Source organism: Anolis carolinensis, chromosome 6, assembly GCF_035594765.1.
Source record: "Anolis carolinensis isolate JA03-04 chromosome 6, rAnoCar3.1.pri, whole genome shotgun sequence".
Taxonomy (NCBI): domain Eukaryota; kingdom Metazoa; phylum Chordata; class Lepidosauria; order Squamata; family Dactyloidae; genus Anolis; species Anolis carolinensis.
The window spans coordinates 15471340-15494135 of NC_085846.1; the positions used below are offsets into that span (position 1 = coordinate 15471340).

Sequence of the window (22796 nt, forward strand, 5' to 3'; positions counted from 1 at the left end):
AAGCAGCTAGGCTTTGAAGCTGCAAGGCTATTCAATGCGAATCAAGGTGTCCAATGGCAACATTCACACTTGCCTCCAACAGACAAGAGTTCTTTCTCCCACCCTGGACTTTCCACAGATATATAAAAACCCACTTGCCTAGTTTCCAACAAACCTCACAACCTCTGAGGATGCCTGCCATAGATGTGGGCGAAATGTCAGGAGAGAATGCTTCTGGAACATGGCCAGACTGTCCGGAAAACTCACAGCAACTAATTTGGTGCAACTAACTTTGGTGCAGTAACTCAGTTCAATAGAGATTTTTACTTCCAAGTAAGAATGCATAAAATTGCAGTTTTATACTTTTTTCTTGTTATCTTTCCATTTTCCTATATACAGCCCTGTCGGAGGAATAATTTTCATTGCGAAAATCAGCACAATCCCTACAAGCACCAAAGGTATGAAGTTCATGAATAGTGCAAAATCTATTGTTATTCTGCTTTTGTGAATCTTGCCGTCGACATATATGAAGTCGCTGAACGCTTGCTGTGTCCTAAGTATCTCATCATATTGTGAACTCTCAATGAAGCTGCCTTCACTTTTTTTTAAAAAAAAAAAGCCTCCCGCAGAACTATTATTTTGCTTATGACAGGTTGATCCAACCATAAAATCTGTGTAAAGTAAGTATGATTAAGGTGGTATAGGGGAGAAATATTGTGCTCACCCAGGGAGCCATAGAGTGAGAGAATAAATAATGTATCCAGCGGTTGCTTATTAAGAGTGTTGTCTCAAGTATCTGAATCCCCAATCTGTTTACTACTTTTAAATGTGGTTGGTTTTGGTTCTCTTGCATCCAGTTCGATTCCCTCGTTTCCACCTCTCTTTTCTGCACCCCGAGGATGCCAGTTAAACTTGAACAAGGAAGAAGGAGGCATCTCAGTCGAAGAACGAATGGCCGGCAGGGCGTTCAACAGGCAGGTATTTCAGAAACGACTCTTTTAGGGAACAGATGGTACTGCAGATACGTGGGCTCTGGGAGAAGAAAAAAAGTGGTGATTGGTAAAGTTGCCTGAAATGTAATAAAAAAGGGCTCCCCACAAGCTTGGGAAGTTACTTGGAGGAAGAATGATTATAATGATATGCTGAAGCCATCCATTGAGCAGTGACTACCGCTGCTTAGTTATAGCATATTAGATTAATTCAGCTGAAAAGTGACTTTCAGAACTTTGGTCCCGCCCCGGTCACTCAGACAGAAAGTGATGCAAAACCTCTATGAAAATACCAGGAAATCTAAAATAGATTTTATGCTATGCACTTTCCATTCTAAGTTATTATTATTATTATTATTATTATTATTATTATTATTATTATTATTTATTCACTTCTATCCTGCCTTTCTCCCATGGGTGAGATTCAGAGCGGCGTACAACATATAAAATTGATACAAATACATCTGAGCAAATACACCCGAAGGTCTGGGTCCACAGAAAGGTTTTAATTTGTGAACGAAAGGCCAGTAAGGAGGGGGCCGATCGTGCTTCATTAAGGAGGGAGTTCCAGAGCTGTGGAGCCACCACCGAAAAGGCCCTCTCTCTCGTTCCCACCAAATGTGCCTGCGATGATGGTGGGACTGAGAGAAGGGCATCTCCTGAGGATCTCAGGGCTCGAGTGGGTTGGTAGAAGGAGCTATGGTTCCTCAAGTAGGCTGGGTTTGAGTTCTTTAACAGTTCTACCAAGTTCTGTAATTGCAATGAATTATACAATTAGTTCCTTTGCATGCTGATTGCACAATTTTGCTGTAATAAGGATTGAGGATTTTATATTAGTACAAGGTTCCATTTTTTAAAATTTAAGTCCTGGACTGGGCTTTAGCACAGCAGGTTAAATCACCAGATGCAGTAAATCCTGTCGATCAAGAGGTTGACAGTTCGAATATTGTCCCTGCAATGGAGCCGGAAGTCCAAAACATCATTAGTGTCCCTGGAGGGAACACTGCCAAATCCTGCCCGATTGGGGAGGGGGTGGAGACCTCCATAGCCCCCCCCCCCTTCATAGTGGGGGAGGGAAAAGCACCACCTTGCACCTGATGGGCGAAAAGGTCTCTGTCTATAAGAGGAACCCCGGAACCTCGGGTCAGGATGAGCTCCTAGTCTCTAGCCCAGCTTCCGCCTACCTAGTGGTTTGAAAGCAACATGTAAGTAAGTAGATAAATAGGTACCGTTTAAAAAAGCAGGGAGGTATTTTAAAGGCACCCAGAAATGTCAGAAAATGGCCAGTGATTAGATCTAGGACAGTGGTTCTCATCCTGGGGGTACCCAGATGTTTTTGGCCTACAACTCCCAGAAATCCCAGTCAGTTTACCAGCTGTTAGGATTTCTGGGAGTTGAAGGCCAAAACACCTGGAGACCCCAGATTAAGAACTAATCTAGGGGGAATCTTACGAACAAAGCTCTTCAGCAGGGAGATGGAGCAACAGCACACCCCCCCCCCCCCCTCCGGTGGCCGTAACTGAGCACAAGCCTCCAAGATGCCAAAGATGGGAAAAGCCTATATATATACACCTTTATCTATGTACAATTGTCTGTCTTGTCTGTATATAAACAGCACTGAATGTTTTCCACATATGTATGTTCTCTGATCTGCTCTGTCCCCTTCGGGGTGAGAAGGGCGGAATATAAATGCTGTAAATAAAAAATTAATCCAGTAGAGTCTCACTCATCCAACGTAAATGGGCCGGCAGAATGTTGGATAAGCGAATATGTTGGATAATAAGGAGAAATTAAGGAAAAGCCTATTAAGCATCAAATTAGCTTATGATTTTACAAATTAAGCACCAAAACATCATGCTATACAACAAATTTGACAGAAAAAGTAGTTCAATACACAGTAATGCTATGTAGTAATTACTGTATTTACGAATTTAGCACCAAAATATCATGATATATTGAAAACATTGACTACAAAAATGCATTGGATAATCCAGAATGTTGGATAAGCGAGTGTTGGATAAGTGAGACTCTACTGTAATAATGGACTCGTCCTTGGCAAAATCTGAAAGCAGAAACCTAGATCAAGAAATGCAATTTGGAATGAAGCACATTTGGATTGAAGCACATTATTTAGCCAGAATAATGTTTTAGGATATATAGTATCTTGACAGAAAGGTCTGACAAAGATTTGGCTTTCCAAGAACATGAAACAGTTGTATCCATAATACAATTCCAGATAATTCTTCCTCAAACTAAACATCATTCTACTAAAGCAGTGGTTCTCAACCTGTGGATCCCCAGATGCTTTGGCCTTCAACTCCCAGAAATCCTAACAGCTGGTAAACTGGCTGGGATTTTTGGGAATTGCAGGCTAAAACCCCTGGGTACCCACAGGTTGAGAACCACTGTAGTAAAAGAAACTGCATTGTATTGTCTTGTTTTGTGGCCTCACCATCATAGCAGTCAGGTGTTTTCAACACACCATCAAAGCATTGGCTCTCAGCTTCAAAGCTACATGTTTTGTTTTGGCTGCGGCAGAAAAACTTGACAGTTTCCCCATGATGGACCAAACCAGCTGGGATCTCGTTGATCCAGAGCTTGCGTCCGTTGTAGATCACCCGACTACGCTGGGCGGAGATAGGACAGCGGGCTGGAGCAAGAAAAAAACAATTCCTGTTAAATGGGTGCAATGGATCTATTCATTTTTTACCCTTTGAGATGGCAAACAGAAAGAGAATGGGATGTGGGGTTGAGTATATAAACTGAGGAAGTATTATCAAAAGGGTATGTGAATTTAGAAGAAACTACCTCTGCAGTGGGGTAGTTGGGACCAGCTTCCATTTTCCAAGCAGACAACTCTCTCGGAGCCATCTAAGTAGAAGTCCTTGTTGCACAAGTAATAGATCACGGTTCCCACTGGGTGTTCAGGTTTGTGCACAGCAACCAGGGTTGCATGAGCAATATTGGGCGGTTGGGAGCAATTAACAGCTAGAGAGAGAAACAAGTAAATTATAGATGAGTGTGTGAACACACAAGCCTGTGGACAGATGGAAAGAAAATGCCGGTTAAGGCTTTTAAAAAATCCCTTTTTACAAACATACCAAAAATTGGACTAGCAGAATCAAAATCCTTCACAGAGATAATTAATAATTTATCCTTATTAGTTAATGCATCGTGGGTTGTATCTTCTTAAAGTCAGTTCTGGGGTTATTGTTTCAGTCTCAAATAGGACTATAGTTCATTAGGATGTTTAGGATATGGATATTGGCAGGAATATGTTTCCAGGAATATGACAATGTGCTGAAATACTTGCAAGTCATACAAGTTCATGTCAGAACTGGGTTTTTTCTTTTGGGTCAGATTGCAACTCAAGACTGGAGGATAAAATACTGTACATCTATCAACAATTTCCTGAGAATACAGAACTACAATCCAACCTCCACTTACTAAGACAAATGCAACCTATAGTCAAATGTGAGAGGGGAACACTGGACTGCTGCATTATAGTTTACTTGAAAACTCAAACCTTATACAACAAGGTGATTTCCTTATCTTTGTAGATTATTTTTTCCTTAGCTGGAGGGTTGGGGGAACAAGTGAGCAAGGCAAGCAGTGCATGCTGACCAAGGCACTTCTAATCTTGTGGATACAGAAGGCCGACTGTACTTACGATGACATGTTGGGGCTGCGTGTGACCATTCTTCATTCTCTTGGCATAAGAGTGTGCTGGCTCCTTCTAGCTGATATCTGTGATATATGAAAAAATATAGCATTGATATTAGGAAAAAGGACATTATCCCTTTACCCTTCCTACCAGTAATGTTCTTCTGCAAAATATAGAAGCAAATAGCTGTCAGTCATCCAGTTTAAAGACAAAGCAGTATTTCACAATGAATGATATTTCTGTGGAGGGTGGGAACTCCCATAAAATGGGTTAGACATTTTAACAGACCAATCAGTAACCCAAGATAATGGCACCATCCATCCTAGGCGATCCTTGCATGTATCTTACAGAAGATGACTTATGGGAGAGGGTGGGGAGGCAGAGAAATAAAAAATAAACTGTCTGGTTACTCCTTTTGGTCAGAAAGTTGGTGATGATGGGAGCAGAGAAGACATCAGTTCGTAATGCAAGTAATGCATGGTAATATGTGTTAGGATCAGGATTCTGGGTGCAGTCCAGTGAAAAAATTGAGGATGATGGGTGCTATGTGGTTTCCGGGCTGTATAGCCGTGTTCTAGCAGCATTTTCTCTTGAGGTTCTGCCTGCATCTGTGGCTGGCATATTCAGAGGATCTTCTGAAGATGCCAGCCACAGATGCATGTGAAATATCAGGGGAAAATGCTGCTAGAACTCGGCCATAAAGCCCGGAAACCACACAGCATCCCAGTGATTCTGGTCATGACAATTAAGGATGATAGTATCGACTTACCCATAGTTACATTCATAAGTTACTGTTTTTCCCACTTTGTAGGGGCCACTTTCATGGAATCCATTTTCAATTTCTGGAGGAGGTTTGCAAACTGATGAAAGATTAAGACTGTCTGGGGGATGAGAGGAAAGGAGAGACATATTAATCTATGACAGCTATTAATGCATGGCAGAGCCATCTGAGGAAATGTTGGGTGTATGTTGGTCATTTGATACAGGAGTTGGATATTAGCGATGGGTTTGGATTGGTTGAAGGTTTGGGGCGACCAAGTAATTATTATAAAATGGATGGTCTTGGGAAGAAGCAGTTGGTTACCTTCACAGGGCGCAGTGAAGCTCCACTTTCCATCTCCTTGGCAGCGACTCATTGCTACATCCTGTCCATTATGCATTATAAATCTGGGGTGACATGTCACCCTCATAAAGTCCCCAAACGTATTGGATTCCTGAGCCATCTGTGTCTCAGCGTTTTCTATCATCACTGGCCAAGGACAACTCAAACCTGAAATGAACACAAAAGGAGAGATGGTGGAACACAAGATGACTTTAAGATCTTTGGAGCATTTGGACCTGGCAGATTACAGCATAGGAGACTGAGATAGAGTAGAGATTCCCAGGGTTGGGTAATCTGATTGCAAGAGGAACTGGGAACCAGTGCTTCTAGGTTTCTTGTGATGGGAAAGTGGGGCCTAGTGAATGAAGTGGGGTGAAAGCAAAGATTCCTTTTATCTCAGGGTACCATGGGTTAATTTAGTGGATCAAATGTGACCACGAAACCTGAATGTTCTGAAATGGGGATGCTAGAGGAATGAGGAAACATGGAAGTTGGAATTCCTTTGGAAAAGGAAGAATAGGAAGGCCAGAAATTAGAATGGTGTTGAGAGGAGTAGAAACCAGGTCTCATCATCATAACCACAAAGAGAAGATGGAGGCTTGAGCATCCGAAATATCTCTCAGTGCCTGCCTTCCTAAAATAGACAAATGAGCTATTGGTCTGTACCAGTCTGTACTGTTGCTGTTAGAGAATATAAGACCAATCACATTTACATTACTGGAAAATTAGTATAGTAGAGTCTCACTTATCCAACATTCGCTTATCCAACATTCTGGATTATCCAACGCATTTTTGTAGTCAATGTTTTCAATACATCGTGATATTTTGGTGCTAAATTCGTAAATACAGTAATTACTATGTAGCATTACTGCATATTGAACTATTTTTTCTGTCAAATTTGTTGTATAACATGATGTTTTGGTGCTTAATTTGTAAAATCATAACCTAATTTGATGTTTAATAGGCTTCTCCTTAATCTCTCCTTATTATCCAACATATTCGCTTATCCAACGTTCTGCTGGCCCGTTTATGTTGGATAAGTGAGACTCTACTGTACCAAACATGGACTTGTACATTTTTGAAAGTTCTGGAATGCAGGAAAGGAACTATGGCTTCTCCGAACAGGGAAAAGAATATAAGCAGGTGTCTTAGGTTCACTGCAGATGAGATGTGGTCGGAGATGTTGGGGTAAGATGTTGGACCTGGGAATTATAGATTATATGGAATTATATGGACCTGGGAATTATAGATTATATGGAATTATATGGACCTGGGAATTATAGATTATATGGAATTATATATTCATGTGAAAAACGATGGCTATGTGCTTGAAAGAGGTGGCATCTGTTTTAAAATCCATAGATATTGGATCCAATGTATGGTGGTTTCTGTATTTGATTAGAGCAAAGTTAGATAGGAAAGAGTGGAAATCATAAATACAATTGAGTGTAATAAGTGATTGAATGTAGATTAGATGGTTAAGGTGAGGTAGCATGAAGTCATTGCCTTTTACACCCACCTGGAGGAATGCAGCTCAGTCCACAGTCTCCATCACATACACAGTTCCTCTGTTTGGAGCAGCTGCGGCGCTCACAACTCCTCTGACATATGTGGCCTGTCAGTGCTGCAAAATTCTTCTTCCGAGGAGGACACTTAGGGTCCTTCATATTCTTGACTGGAAAAGGAAGCAAGGATGAATGGAGAAATGAGATCTGAGAGTGAGAATGAAGGGTGGTGTACTATCTATGTACATACAAGGGATCTGAAAACAAATGGCACTTCTGCCAAGTTCGTTCTGTATTCTAGAAGGGTAAATTTAATCAATAAAACATAATATTTTTATAAGAACCATTAAAAAGCAAAAGTTAATACATGTGTTGCTGTGAATTTTCCAGGCTGTATGGCCATGTTCCAGAAGCATTCTTTCCTGATGTTTTGCCCACATCTATGGCAGGCATCCTCAGAGCTTGTGAGGTCTGTTGGAAATTAGGCAAGTGGGGTTTATATAACTGTAGGAGGTCCAGGGTGGGAGAAAGAACTCTTTTCTGTTGGAGGCAAGTGTGAATGTTGCAATTGGCCACCTTAATTAGCATTAAATAGCCTTGTAGCCTCAAAGCCTGGCTGCTTCCTGCCTGGGGGTATCCTTTGTTGGGAGGTGTTAGCTAGCTCTAATTGTTTCCTGTTATGGAATTTCCTTGTTTTCTGAGTATTGTTCTCTATTTACTGTCCTAATTTTAGAGTTTTTTTTTTTTAAAAAAAAACACAGGTAGCCAGATTTTGTTAATGGTTTCCTACTTTTTGTTGAAATTGTCCATATGCTCATGGACAAAGCTAGGCTTTGAAGCTGCAAGGCTATTCAATGCTAATCAAGGTGGCCAATTGCAACATTCACATTGCCTCCAACAGATTAGAGTTCCTTCTCCCGCCTGGGGCATTCCACAGATATATAAACCCCACTTGCCTAGTTTCCAACAGACCTCACAAACTCTGAAGGTGGCTGCTGTAGATGTGGGTGAAACGTCGGGAGAAAATGCTTCTGGAACATGGCCATACAGTCTGGAAAACTCACAGCATCCCAGTGATTCTGGCCATGAAAGCCTTTGACAACACAGTTAATACATGAATTTGTAAACTATAACTCGTTTTATTTTTGGGCAACTTAAGAAAGCAGATTAAAGTTATTGTGAATTCATTTATTAAATTCTTTTTGGTACTCAATCAAATAACTGTACAGCTCTCCTTGTTATACAATATTTAAGAATAATATATATTTATCTGTTGGGAAAACAGGTGGAAGAGGATCTCTGCACAGCAGTATTGGTTATTTGTTGTCTCAGTATATATACAGTGCTTGCCTTCACTATGAACTAGAATGACCTCTGGGCTTTCCAAGGGAAACAATAAAATATCACACACCATTTTACTATGCCACTGTATATAATGGGACTTGAACATCCAGAGATTTTGGAGAGAGGAGAGAGACAGAAACAGCTTAATTGACAATTAGCTATCCTATAATGTTATTCCAAAACCTGGCACCTGGGTAGGTCATCTCATTATGGCAGACCCAGTCCTGCTTCTCCCTGTGGTGAATGAGAGCTTATAGATTTCTTGCCTCATTTCCTCTTCAAGAGTGTTTCCCAAATGTCCCTCGGCAGGACCTAATTTTTAAGCCGTGCCTCATTACCCTTGCGGTGCCTCCGATGCCTGACATGTGAGTCTGTCCATTTAGGCTCACTGATAAGAAAGATATCAAGCTGAACTTTAATCTGAACTGAAAAGCACAGTGATCTTTTACTTCCCCCAAACTATTGCAGAACAACGGACTACTACTGTTGAACCTGGGTTTAAAACTGTATTAGAAAGGGGATACAGTGCTGCAGCTGGTTAAGCTGATAACCGAAGGGTTAGCAGTTCGAAGGTGCAAGTCGGGGTGAGCTCCTGACTGTCAGCCCTAGCTTTTGCCAACCTAGCAGTTTGAAAGCATGCAATGTGAGTAGATCAATAGGTACTGCCTCGGTGGGTAGGTAAAAGGGCACCCCATGCAGACATGCTGGCAAAACACAATCGGAGATGTCTATGGACAACAGATTCCTTGGCATGGAGAAATGGAACAAGAGTACCTCTCCATGGCCAGAGTTGAGCATCACCTCTAGACACCGGAGATGAAAAGGGCAAGGCCTTTACCTTGTCTGTGTATTGTATTGCATGTCATTGTGTAAAAAAGGCATTGAATGTTTGCCTTATTTGTACTGTAATCCACTCTGAGTCTTTCCAGGGAGATAAAGCAGAATACAGTAGAGTCTCACTTATCCAAGCTAAATGGGCCAGCAGAACCTTGGATAAGCGAATATCGTGGATAATAAGGAGGGATTAAGGAAAAGCCTATTAAACATCAAATTAGGTTATGATTTTACAAATTAAGCACCAAAACATCATGTTATACAACAAATTTGACAGAAAAAGTAGTTCAATACGCAGTAGTGTTATGTTGTAATTACTGTATTTACAAATTCAGCACCAAAATATGATATATTGAAAACATTGACTACAGAAATGCCTTGGATAATCCAGAATTTTGGATAAGCAAGTCTTGGATAAGTGAGACTCTACTGTATAAATAAAGTCTTTTATTATTAATTAATTATACAATTACCTAAAAAATCTATATCTATACACATAATACAAGTGACAAATGTGTATGTGTGTATGTAGAGGAAGTGTCCACTTACACAGACAGCCTCCCGCCTCCACAAACAGGTATAGTTCCCACTGAGCAGGAAATACCAAGGCCCTCCCTCCACTGACATTCCGGTTATAGTGAGCACCATGAACATGTAGCCCAAACCCTGCAGCATCCTCCACAAAACACCATTCTGCCCCTCACCCAAGTGAAGGCTTTCATGCGGGACAATTTCATCCCAGGTGTTCTGTTTTTCCTCCAGAAGGGACAGCCAGGGTTCTTTAATTTGCATGACCCTGCCCACTGCCTCTCCCTTAACCCTTTCCTACCCTTTCCTCTGGCACACAGTTAACAGAGGAATTGATCAGCAACTGAACAAAAGGTTTGGGGAGAATTCACCATGATTTACAGGAGTTGTACTTGACTTACATCCAGAGAGCAACCCAACCAACGATGGATCTGAGCCAAACTTGCCATTGTTTGGGACTTGCAGTACCTTCACTGATACTGTGACCCCCACTGACAATGGATTGGGACCAAACTTGGCACAGAGAAGCCCCATGATCAACTGAACATACTGCAAGGGTTAGTGCGAATGGACCTTGATTTTGGAAGTTGTAGTTCATCTGCATCCAGAAAGCCCTGAACCCAGCTGACGTCAGATCTGGACCAAGCTTGGCACACAGACCCAACATGGCCAACTGTGCATACAGGCCTGGTTTGGGGGTGATTGACCTTGGATCTGGAAGTTGTAGTTCACCCTTATCCAAAGAGCCCTGAACTCAGCCAATGACGGATCTGGACCAAACTTGGCACACAGACCCAACATGGCCGACTGTCAGTACTGGCAGGGTTTGAGGGTGATTACCCTAGGAATCTGGGATTTGTAGCTCACCCTTATCCAGACAGCATGAACCCAGCCAACGACTGGACCAAACTTAAGTGATATTACGTAACATCACAAAACAAACAATGCCATCTTCTAGGAATCTGGGCACCGCTGGGTCCCCAAGCTAGCTATAACAATAAAACTCAGTGTTTGTATGTGGCAATGTTTTCTTCTGCTGCCAGCTCCACATGCCACTGTGACACCCACAAATGACAGACATGGACAAAACTTGCCAAACAGGACCCCCATGATCCACTTCTCATCCTGGTGAAGTTTGAGGGAGGAAGGACCAAGGATGATGGGATTTGCAGTACTTTCAATCACTTTGGCTCCCACAGACCACTGTGCCCCCCACGAATGATGGACCTGGACAAAACTTGGTACACACAGCCCCCATGACGAACTTTACATTCTGCTGCAATTTGGGGGAGGAAGCACAACAGATGATGGGATTTGTAGTACCTTCACTCACTTTCAGAGACTACTGCGACCCCCACAAATGACGGACCTGAACCAAACTTGGCAAAAATAACCACCATTACCCACTTTACGTCCTGCTGCAGTTTGATGGAAGATGGACCACGGATTATGAGATTTGCAGTACCTTTACTCACTTCCTGGGACTACTACAACCCCCATGAATGACGGCCCTAGACCAAACTTGACACACAGACCCCCATGACCCACTTTACGTCCTGGTGTAGATTGGGGGAGGATGGACAACAGATGATGGGATTTGCAGTACCATCACCCAATTCAGCTCCAACTTCAACTGACCACTGCAAAAACTTGAGATTCAGGTTGTCTTAAGAAAACATCCTTTCATGCCATTCTAGGCCTTTTCTACACTGCAATATTTCCCAGGATCAGATCCCAGGTAATCTGATTTGAAGTGGATTATATGAGCCTCCACTGCCAGATAATCTGGGATGAGAAGATAATCTGGGATCAGATCCTGGGATATAGGGCCAGTGCAGAAGGGGCCTAAGACTATCAAAGGGAGCTGTGTTACTGGCAATGGCCACCAGATGGGGGGAAATATTCTTGGCATTAAAATATGCTTTTTAGTTTTACATACAAGACACTATTTATGACTACCTGTTATGCTTTCACTCATACACACACACACACACACACACACACACACACACACACTGTGTTTACTTCATTCTTTTAGCCTGCATGATTCAAAGGCTCCAAGGGCCTTCTCATCTGAATCTTTCATGAAAAAATGCAGGAAAAAAGACCAGACTTCCTCAGATAAATATTTTCTAGAAAAACTCAGTTGCAATGCTCATTATTTCCAGCCATTGGGTATGCTAGCTAGGGGTGACAGGAATTGTAGTCCACAGCGTATCAGAAAGACAGCAGGTTGGGGAAAGATAAACTCAACATATGGCAGCTGCCAATCCCACTGATCTGGATAGCAAAATCTAGTTGCATTGATTGCCTCTTGTACAATCCCACAAATAAATTACAGTGCTGCTATGCCCATTCTGCAATCGCATTTAGGTGACAGAAAGTTATACTTTTTCATGTTGAGTGGGAGATGGATAGAGTTTGTTTGGCCTTCCACAAAAGTGCTTCGTTGAATGAAAGGTGTTTGGCTCTTCCTCAAATCTGTTAAACCACTGCAGCAAACTAGTGACAACTGCGCATATGTAGTGCTAAAAATAAACACGAAGAGTTGGAAAGCACTGTTGTCTGTATTGTAACAGATATACTGAATCTACTTAATATTTAGTTAAGACAGGCAGAGATAAATTGAGTTATATAATTTATACCCTCCCCACTAAGGAGTTGCAGTTATTACTGGATGAATAAAGACAAAACAGTGTGTCACAATTATGTGCATAGAAATTAGAAAAACAGTGCAAAGAAGAAAATTCAACCACAGGCTAGAATTTTGGGTTTGGATCTTGGTGAGTTGACTGGATACATATATTACAGCTCAGCCCTATTCTAGAAAGGTGCCAAGTAGTCTTGGGCTTGGATTCAGGTTTTCTCTGTGCAAAATGGACAGAATAATAACTTACCTGTTGTATGCAAAGATACAGAATGGGGGATGCCTGGCTCGGTAGCAGTACGTGGGAAAAAGGTCTTGGAGTCCTTGTGGGCAACAAGTTAAACGTGAGCCAGCAATGTGATGCGGCGGCTAAAAAGCCAATGCATAAATAGGAGTCTAGTGTCTCGATCCTGCTGTTCTGCCTTGGTTAGACCACACCTGGAAAACTGTGTCCAGTTCTGGGCACCGCAATTAAAGGGAGATGTTGACAAGCTGGAATGTGTCCAGAGGAGGGCAACAAAAATGATCAAGGGTCTGGAGAACAAGCCCTATGAGAAGTGGCTGAAAGAGCTGGGCAAGTTTAGCTTGCAGAAGAGAAGGCTGGGAAGAGGCATGATGAGGGCCATGTATAACTATGTGAGGGGAAGTCATAGGAAGGAGGGAGCAAGCTTGTTTTCTTCTGCCCTGGAGACTATTATGCGGAACAATGGCTTCAAACTACAGGAAAGGAGATTCCACCTGAACATTAGAAAGAACTTCCTAACTGTGAGAGATGTTCAGCAGTGGAACTCTCTGCACCAGGAATGTGGTGGAGGCTCCTTCTTTAGAGGCCTTTAAGCAGAGGCTGGATGGCCATCTGTTGGGGGTGCTTTGAATGCGATTTTCCTGCTTCTTGGCCAGGGGTTGGACTGGATGGCCCACACAGTCTAGTTATCTCTTCTGCATTTTCAGGTGAGATGAGTTCTACATTCAAATACACTGAATTTTCTAAAGAAGTGATTTTCAAACTCTGGTCCACTAGGTGTTTCGGACTTCAGCTTCCAGCATCTTCAGCCATTGTGATCAGGGATTTTGGGAGCTGATGTCCAAAATATTTGGATGACCAGTGTTTCAAAATCACTGCTCCAGATGTGTTGTTTAAAAGACAGATGCTTTGGACCATAGGACAGATTGGAGAAGCTAACGTGTGTGCAGAAATGATAATCTTCTAAAGGTACATAATCCTGCAAGCCTGTGGTTCTACAATTCTTTATCTTTGCCACACAAAACTGTCAGGAATTCCTTGTTCTTGTATTTAATAAAAAGGTAAAGGTAAAGATTTCCTCTGACATTAAGTAGTCATGTCAAACTCTTGAGTGTGGTGCTCATCTCCATTTCTAAGCTGAAGAGCTGGCATTGTCCGTAGACACCTCCAAGGTCATGTGACTGGTATGACTGCATGTAGAGCCGTGACCTTCCCATCGGAGCGGTACCTATTGATCTACTCACATCTGCATGTTTTCGAACTGCTAGGTTTGCAGAAGCTGAGGCTAACAGTGGGAGCTCACTCCGCTCCCCGGAATCAAACTGCCGACCTTTTGGTCAGCAAGTTCAGCAGCTCAGCAGTTTAACCTGCTGCATCACCGGGAGCTCCTCGTATTTAATGATTCTGTCTAAATGGAGGAAGTGATTGGAAAAATAAATAAATCAATGAATCCATCCCTCCCATCTGATTCTTTAATGAAAAATATCAAGAAAAGAATGAAGAAAAACAAACAGCTGATAAAGCCCCACCCCAGCTTTACCATTTTCCCTGGAGACAGCCTATCATTCCCTCTTGTGGCTTGTTTAGTGATGTGCGGTTGATACGGCTGGCATTTTAGTGCTTGAAATATTTAGGCAACACGGTTTTAGAGCTGTGCCTTGGGAGTTGGTTTGCTTTAATTCATTTTATTAAAATATTTATATCCTGCCCTTTATTTCAAGACTGCGGGGCAGCAGAAAACAACACCAGTCTGAACAGTTTAAAACAATATGGCACTTAAAGCAACAAAACTAATGTAACAAGATTGAAGTTGCATTGAAAAAGTTAGGACATTGAAGCAAATTTAAAAGGTTAAAACAGTTTCAAGCCATGTATGTCGTACATTTGGGGAAAAAAACATAGGAATATCTAGTTAATGAAGCCTCTGACAAAGAAGGTTTTTCTTGAGTTTTTCGGGCTGTCTGGCCATGTTCCAGAAGCATTCTCTCCTGATGGTTCGCCCCTATCTAAGGCAGGCATCCTCAGAGGTTGTGAGGTCTGTTGGAAAGTGGGGTTTATATATCTGTGGAATGTCCAGGGTGGGAGAAATAACTTTTGTCTATTTGAGGCAAGTGTGAATGTTGCAACTGGCTGCCTTGATTAGCATTGAATAGCCTGGCAGTTAACACCTCTCAACACAGGAGTGCCCCAGGCAGGAAGCAGCCAGGCTTTGAAGTTGCCAGGCTATTCAATCCTAATCATGCTGGCCAATTGCAACATTCACACTTGCCTCAAGCAGACAAGAAATCTTTTTCCCACCCTGGACATTCCACAGATATATAAACCCCACTTGCCTAGTTTGCATCACCATTGCTTGCATTATCCCCATTGATGCTCTGGCACACCATTTCATAGACACCCTTATGCTATGATGGGTTGTTTTGATTCAGTAGAATTTGCTAAATTGTGTGAATCACAGATTTTGGGATAGAGATGAATGACTAGGTTGGGGATGGGAGCTGAAGCACATTAGTATACCTCCAAAGTGTGTGGATGGGCCATAGATTGGGAAAACACCTACTTCGCATGTCAAATTTCTCACGGCCAACCTTTGGTTCCAAAGATCATAAGGACCTCCGCAAGATTTGATGGAGAAATAGTTTGTTCTAAAGCACACCTTCTAGAATCTCCCACTTGCATGATGCTTTGAATTTTCAAATGCAAGGCAGCTGTATCATTTTCCAAAGAGGCAAGTGATTAAAAACCAGGATTATAAAGAGTAGCAGGAGAAATAGAGTGCAGAAGAGGGACTCACCTCCAATTTGTCCAGAGTTTTCTATGAGTAGAAGAGAAGGAGCCACGAGCATCAGCAACACTGCGGCAAACCTGAACATGATGCCTGGAGAGACCCAACGTTGAGAAGGCAAGACGACTAGATTCTCTGGGAGTGTTCAACAAGTTCAAGAAAAGTTTGGGGATTGGAGTCAGAATTTTATATTCTACCGAAGAGGCAAGAAGTTGTGATGTGCCTCTGAGCGTGAGAGAGGAGATTCCAGATTCTGCTTCTCCGCAGAGAAAAAGATGAGATCTCTAGGTGATTCCCTGGAGAGTGGGACACCGTGGCTCATAGGTTTTGAATGTTGGGACAGCCTGATAACCAGGATTTGAGTATCCCTTGGACATATATAGCCACCTTGCACATCTGGTGTCCGAAGTTATTCATTAACAAGGTCCATAGAGAGACCCTGCCAAAGGGCAGCTTGTCTCCCAGAACTGTCACAGGGAACTCTGAACCCCCAAGTAAGAAAACAAAACTCCTGTCAAGAGGCCAGGATCCAGTAACATTAAAACCAGGAGTCATAGGCTTTCATGGATCTTCTTATACACACACACACAGGCTCATCTCAGTTCTTACTCAAAACAGATTTATTTAAAATACTGTACGTCTCTATAGTAACCTGTGAACACCCTCCCATTCCTTTGCTTTTCCAGGGAATCCGGAACTCCCTGCTTTGACTCTCTCTCTATTTATTATCCCTTGTTTTCCAACCAGAAGGCCTATTAAAATAGGTTAAATATCTCTGTTGCTGTGAGTTTTCCAGGCTGTATGGCCATGTTCCAGAAGCATTCTTTTCTGACGTTTTGCCCACATCTACGGTAGGCATCCTCAGAGGTTGTGAGGTCTGTTGGAAACTAGGCAAGTAGGTTTCATATATCTGTGGAAAGTCCAGGGTGGGAGAAAAAACTCTTGTCTGTTTGAATCAAGGAACATGAAAGGCACTGCAGACTAATTCAACCAGAGAAGTCAGTCATAGCAGAGCACTTGATGAACTCACCTGGACACAGAATATCATTTGACAACACAAAAATGCTGGACCACTCTAACAACCACCATGTCAGACTACATAGAAGCCATAGAAATCCACAAGCATGTGGACAATCTCAACAGAAAGAAGGAAACCATGCAAATGAACAAAATCAGGCTTCCAGTCTTAAAAAACTCTAAAATCAGGACAGTAAATAAAGACAACATTCAGAAAACAGGGGAATTCCAGACAGGAAACAATCAGGGCCAGCTAACATCTCCGAACAAAGGATTCCCGCAGGCAGAAAGCAGGCAGGTTTTGAATGCTAATTCAATGCTAATTAAGATGGTCAATTGCCTCATTCACACTTGCCTCAGACAAGAGTTCTTTCTCTCACCCTGGGCCTTCGACAGATATATACATCGCACTTGCCTAGTTTTCCAACAGACCTCACAACCTCTGAGGATGCCTGCCATAGATGTGGGCAAAACGTCAGGAGAGAATGCTTCTGAAACATGGTCACACAGCCCAGAAAACTCACAGCAACCCAGTGATCCCAGCCATGAAAGCCTTTGACAATACAAGTTAAATATTGTTTATCTGAAATGCTTGAGATCAGAACAGCTTTGGATTTTGGAATACTGTATTCGTATTTTCAACAGTGAGATATCTTGACAGTGGGACCCAAGTCCACATCTACAAGACATTTCCAAATCATGTATGTTTCATATCCACCTTAGTCTGAAGGTAATTGTATTCAGACTATGTGTAACAATGTTGTGCATGAAACAAAGTTTGGGTACATGAAACCATCGGGAATCAAAGGTGTCATAATCCCAGCCAGTGCCACCCATTTGGTCAATGTTGGATTTGGGAGTATTTTGGAATTCCGGATAAGGGAAGCTCATCCTGTACTTTGGGACATGAGAGAAGCCTTGCACAAGGATGGTAAAACACCAAAACATCCAGGCGTGTCCAGGGCAACGTCCTTACAGACGGCCAGTTCTCTCACACCAGAAGTGACTTGCAGTTTCTCAAGTTGCTCCTGCCATGAAAGAAAAATCCTGGACTTCAAACTTCTCTGCTGGTGTTGAAAGCTTTCATGGCCAGAATCACTGGATTGCTGTTAGTTTTCCGGACTGTACGGCCATGTCCCAGAAGCATTCTCTCCTGGGGTTTCACCTGCACCTATGGCAGGCATCCTCAGAGGTTGTGAGGTCTGTTGGAAACTAGGCAAGTGGGGTTTATATATATATATATATATATATCTGTGGAAAGTCCAGGGTGGGAGAAAGAACTCTTGTCTGTTTGAGGCAGGTGTGAATGTTTAAATTGGCCACCTTGATTAGAATTAAATAGTCTTTCAGTTTCACAGTCTGGTTGCTTACTGCCTGGGGGGAATCCTTTGTTGGGAGGTGTTAACTGGTTTCTTGTCTGGTGTTTCTTTCCCTTGTTTTTGGGAAGACAAAGGAGAAATGCAGCTGGGGCTGGGTGATATTGGTCGGGATGCTGGCAAAAAGGATGCACAGATTCTCTGAAAGAGTGGTGGAATATAAGAAAAGAAAAGGCAGGCATCCTCAGAGGATGTGAAGTCTGCTGGAAACTAGGCAGTGGAGTTTATATATCTGTGGGAAGTCCAGGGTGGGAGAAAGGACTCTTGTCTCTTTGAGGCAAGTGTGAATGTTGCCACTGGCCAGCTTGATTAGCACTGAATAGCCTGGCAGCTAACACTTCCCAACAAAGCATTCCCCCAGGCAGGAATCAGCCAGGCTTTGAAGCTGCAAGACTTTTCAGTGCAAATCAAGGTGATTAATTGAAACATTCAATTCAACAGACAAGAATTCCTTTCCCCACCCTGGACCCTTCCACAGATATATAAACCCCACTTGCCTAGTTTCTAACAGACCTCACAACTTCAAAGGATGCCTGTTATAGATGTGGGCGAAACGTCAGGAAAGGATAGTCATACAGCCCGGAAAACTCACAGCAACCCGGAAAAAGGGCTTTGGCGCCGGTGGTTCTAGAGAAGAGGTGCCTCCTGGTTCCCAGCCATTCAAGCGTCGACTCCTCCTCCTCCTCCTCCTCCTCCTCCTCTTCCTCCCCCTCCAAATCTCCGCTCAGCCCAAGCCCACAACCTGTTTGTCGCTCTCGTTCCTTCCTCCGCGCTCTCAGCCCGCGAAGCTGCGGCTCAGCTCCCCACCTGCCTCTCCTCTCCTTTCCCTGCCATCTGCTCTTTCCCTCTTCTCCTCACCTTCCTCGTTCGGTTCTTTCCCTCCTCCCTCCTCTCACCGCCGCCTCATCCATCTATCCATCCATTCCAATCCATCCACACCTTGTTCTTCCTCCATCTCCTCTGCCTTCCTCTTAATCCTTTCCACTCCCATCCACCTTTCTCTGGCTTCCTTCTCCCATCCGTCCCTCTCTCTTTTTTCCCACCTGCCTTCCATCCATCCATCCATTCCTCACCCTTTCCTTCTCTTTGACCACTCTTTCCTCCCTCCTCTTCCCATCCCTTCCTCCCTCTGAATCCCGCTTCTTGGTTTCCTTTCCTGGGCCTTTGGGGCACTTGGGCGCCTCCACCACCACCATGGCTCTGCTGAGCTCCCCGACTGAGACCGAGTGCTTGACCAAGCCGCTCTTCTGCCGGAAGGGGGCCCTGCGCCAGAAGGTCATCCACGAGGTGAAGAGCCACAAATTCACCGCCCGCTTCTTCAAGCAGCCCACCTTCTGCAGCCACTGCACGGACTTCATCTGGTGAGACTTATTCCTCCTGGCATGCCACTTGTACTGCTTCCCACGGAAACCCTCGCCTCCCTCCCTTCCCCCAACCTTTGACTTTATCGCCTTTTAATGTTTATACAGGCTGAGCATCCCTTATCCAGAATTCTGAAATTGTCCAGAAATTGCCCAAAATTCTCCACATGGGTGGCTGAGATAGTGGGACGTGAAATTATCCAAAACTCCCAAATTGTTTGATATAGTAGCAACTTTAGAAGCCCCCGGGTGGCGCAGTAGATTAAACCACTGAGCTGCTGAACTTGCTGAACGAAAGGTCCACAGTTCAAATCCAGGGAACGGGATGAGCTCCCACTGTTAGCCCCAGCTTCTGCCAATCTACCAGTTCGATAATATAGAAATGTGAGTAGATCAATAGGTACTGCAGCGGGTTAAACCACTGAGCTGCTGAACTTGCTGATCAAAAGGTTGGTGGCTTGAATCCAGGGAGTGGGGTGAGTTCCCACTGTTACCCCTAGCTACTGCCAACCTAGCTGTTCGATAACATAGACATGTGAGTAGATCAATAGGTACCGCTTAGAAGCCCCCGGGTGTGCAGCAGGTTAAACCACTGAGCTCATGAACTTGCTTACCGAAAGGTTGGCGGTTCAAATCCAGGGAGCAGGGTGAGCTCCTGCTGTTAGTCCCAGCTGCAGTTCAGAAACATGCAAAGGTGACTAGATCAATAAGTACTGCTTGGGAGCCCCTGTTGGCACAGCGGGTTAAACCGCTGAGCTGCTGAACTTGCTGACCAAAAGGTTGGCAGTTCGAATCCAGGGAGTGGGGTGAGTTCCTGCTGTTAGTCCCCGCTTCTGCCAATCTAGCAGTTTGTGACAATGCAAATGTGAGTAGATAAATAGGTACTGCTCTGGCAGGAAGGTAACGGCGCTCCATGCATGACCTAGGAGGTGTCTATGAACAACGCAGGTTCTTTCTCTTAGAAATGGAGATAAGACCAATCCCCAGAATCGGACATGTCTAGACTTAATGTCAAGAGAACACAGCCTTTGCTTTCTAATATTTCACTGTCTGCAGACTTTGTTTTATGCATCAAGTTCTTAAAAATATTATGTATAAAATTACCTTCATTCTTATGTGTATAAGGTCCTGACTCTTAAAATATCTCATTACATACATATAAACAAATACAGGTCTTCTAAAATCTAAAATCCCAATCACTTCTGGTCCCAAGCATTTCAGCTAAGGGATTCTCAATCTGCTTCCGCACTTCAACAACCCAATGGGCCATGTCTGTATTGAGAACTGCCTTATGTATACTCAAATCTGCCTGTCTATGTTCTGTGAGTCGATACACAGCTGGTTCGGAACAGAATTCAACATCTTGAGAATCTCAATAGGGTTTTTATTTTGAAAAATGTTTTTTTAAAAGTAAGTTTCTTATAGCTGTGAACATAGTCTTGAGCCATGCTTGCTGAATTCTTTCAAACCAGAGTGGTGCTTTGTAGGATTTCTAGTGGAGGAATGTCCCTCTTCTCTGTAACTGCAAAATGAATGATGAAAAAGTATACAAAATGAATGATGCAAAAGCATGTTTCCTGGTGAAAACAAAACACAAAATGAATGATGCAAAAGTATGCGGGGTTTGATGGTAATTAAATGCTTCTGGCTGAAGGCTTTAGGTAGTTTTAGCCCAGATGTGTTTACTGACTGCCCATCCTGAGCTGACCATCAGATTCTCTCTAGGTGTTTCAAAGCTCCTGGTCTTATTGGTCCAAAGGCAATGTCTTCCCCACCTTTTCAGATGTTTTGTAATAATGAAAAAGATGGAACAGTATGTGTGAATTCTAGGGAAGGTTGCAAATGTATGTTTCTTGGACCACATATAACATCTCCTGTGAATGGGGCAAGACAATAGCACAATTTAAAAAAATATCCAGTGGCAAGTTCTGCCCTCTTTCTTAACCCTGAGGGGCTCGGTATGGTTGATTTGTCCTTACTTTGCCCCCTTACTGATGGTGCCAGGGTTCAAACTGAGGATTTTGTACATGCAAAGTAACGACTGTATTAAGAGTTTCTCTAATATCACCTCTACCGACATAGTATAATCCTGTTATTTTAATCTATTTCTCTGAAGCTCAAGAGATAATAGGTTGCTACCCTATAATCCTAAGAATATAACCCTTAACTGTCCTAGTCTTGTCATCCTTTAACTGGAGCCCCTGATGGCGCAGTGGGTTAAACCCTTGTGCCAGCAGGACTGCTGACTTGAAGGTTGGGTTGCTGATCTGAAGGTTGCTGGTTTGAATCCAACCCGGGGAGAGCACGGATGAGCTCCCTCTATCAGCTCCAGCTCAATGCATGGACATGAAAGAAGCCCCCCACAAGGATGGTAAAAACATCAAAACACCCAGGTGTCTCCTGGGCAATGTCCTTGCAGATGGTCAATTCTCTCACACCAGAAGCGCCTTGCAGTTTCTCAAGTTGCTCCTGACACAAAAAAAAAAAATCCTTTACCTCCCTGTCTGTCCTCCTCCCTTTCTATATTCTGTAACCCAAAACCCAAATTTCCTATAGTCCTGTAGGTTTATCAATCTATCATCCTTATGAAAGCTTCTTTCTCATAATTCACTACCCTATACCTGTCAATCTCAAGTTTTGGCCTGCCTGGTATTTTGGATCAACAGCCAGAAGCCCCAAACAAGGAACTTGGAAAGTGAAGGAAGACCAAAGGATCCCCTGCCTTGCACTATCATCCTATATTTGTCCCCATGATTGTTTTGTTTCTATCCTAATGCCATGTATTGTATGTTGTATCCTGTCCCTTTAGTAAAATCTCTGATGCCAGGAAAGGAAATTCTGTAATTGGGGATGAAGTGTGTCAGAATATGTTATGCAAATTCATTGTATTTGCATAAGATGCCTAGTTCTGGATAATTCATCACATTTTTGGTGATTCAGCTGTGGAAAGCATTAGAACTTTTGTGGGAACAATGTGATGATGGGGGTGTGCCGAAGGGAGGCATGGAGATATGACAAAACAAACTCACTTGCTTTTTATAACAGGTGCTGCAGTGCCCAAGATGCCGAACTACACATTAGAAATGGCCCTGAATTTATTTAGCAATCACCCCTTGAATCCCTGATTCTTATCATTTATTAAAATCTAAGTTTTTAAGAAAAATGTTATTGATGGCACGTATTTATCTCTTTAGAATTGTCACTCTGATGTCTAGATATACGTTCAGCTCATCTAAAGAGATGTCCTTGGTCATGACTTTCTGTTCAAGGTTTTTTTGTTCCCAATTATCCCAAATTTAGGACTTTTGTCCTACAGTGCCTCATTCTGAGGCCAAGAGGCATGCTATGTGGTAGATTTGCTGTGTTTGTGACCTGCCAAATGGTTGACTATCTCTCCATTCAAAGCATCCATGGAGAAAAT

General features: G+C 43.0%; 2 protein-coding genes across 2 annotated transcripts in view; one reads left to right on the plus strand and one right to left on the minus strand.

Moving 5' to 3' along the window:
- Positions 1–284: 284 nt before the first annotated feature.
- On the minus strand, positions 285–16054 carry LOC100557974 (beta-2-glycoprotein 1). Its single transcript, XM_003225847.4, has 8 exons — positions 15631–16054; positions 7254–7409; positions 5717–5902; positions 5402–5513; positions 4639–4715; positions 3777–3956; positions 3421–3618; positions 285–1011 (listed from the first exon to the last, which is right to left on the minus strand). Exons 1-8 carry the CDS (start codon positions 15707–15709, stop codon positions 947–949), a joined length of 1053 nt encoding a protein of 350 aa, XP_003225895.2. The 5' UTR covers positions 15710–16054; the 3' UTR covers positions 285–946.
- Positions 16055–18685: 2631 nt separating this feature from the next.
- The window catches only part of prkcg (protein kinase C gamma), a 68152-nt gene continuing 64041 nt past the window's right edge, over positions 18686–22796 (plus strand). The window contains exon 1 of the mRNA XM_008118445.3: positions 18686–19375. Coding sequence (XP_008116652.1) covers positions 19209–19375 — 167 coding nt within the window. The 5' untranslated portion in view covers positions 18686–19208. The remainder of the gene's footprint in view (positions 19376–22796) is intronic.

Coding starts and splice junctions, on each gene's coding strand:
- LOC100557974 (XM_003225847.4), bottom strand. CDS start 15,709: ATGTTCAGGTTTGCCGCAGTGTTGCTGATGCTCGTGGCTCCTTCTCTT. Junction 4,716..5,401: donor ACTTATGAATGTAACTATGG/GTAAGTCGATAC, acceptor CATATATCACAG/ATATCAGCTAGAAGGAGCCA. Junction 3,957..4,638: donor CGCAGCCCCAACATGTCATC/GTAAGTACAGTC, acceptor TTCTCTCTCTAG/CTGTTAATTGCTCCCAACCG.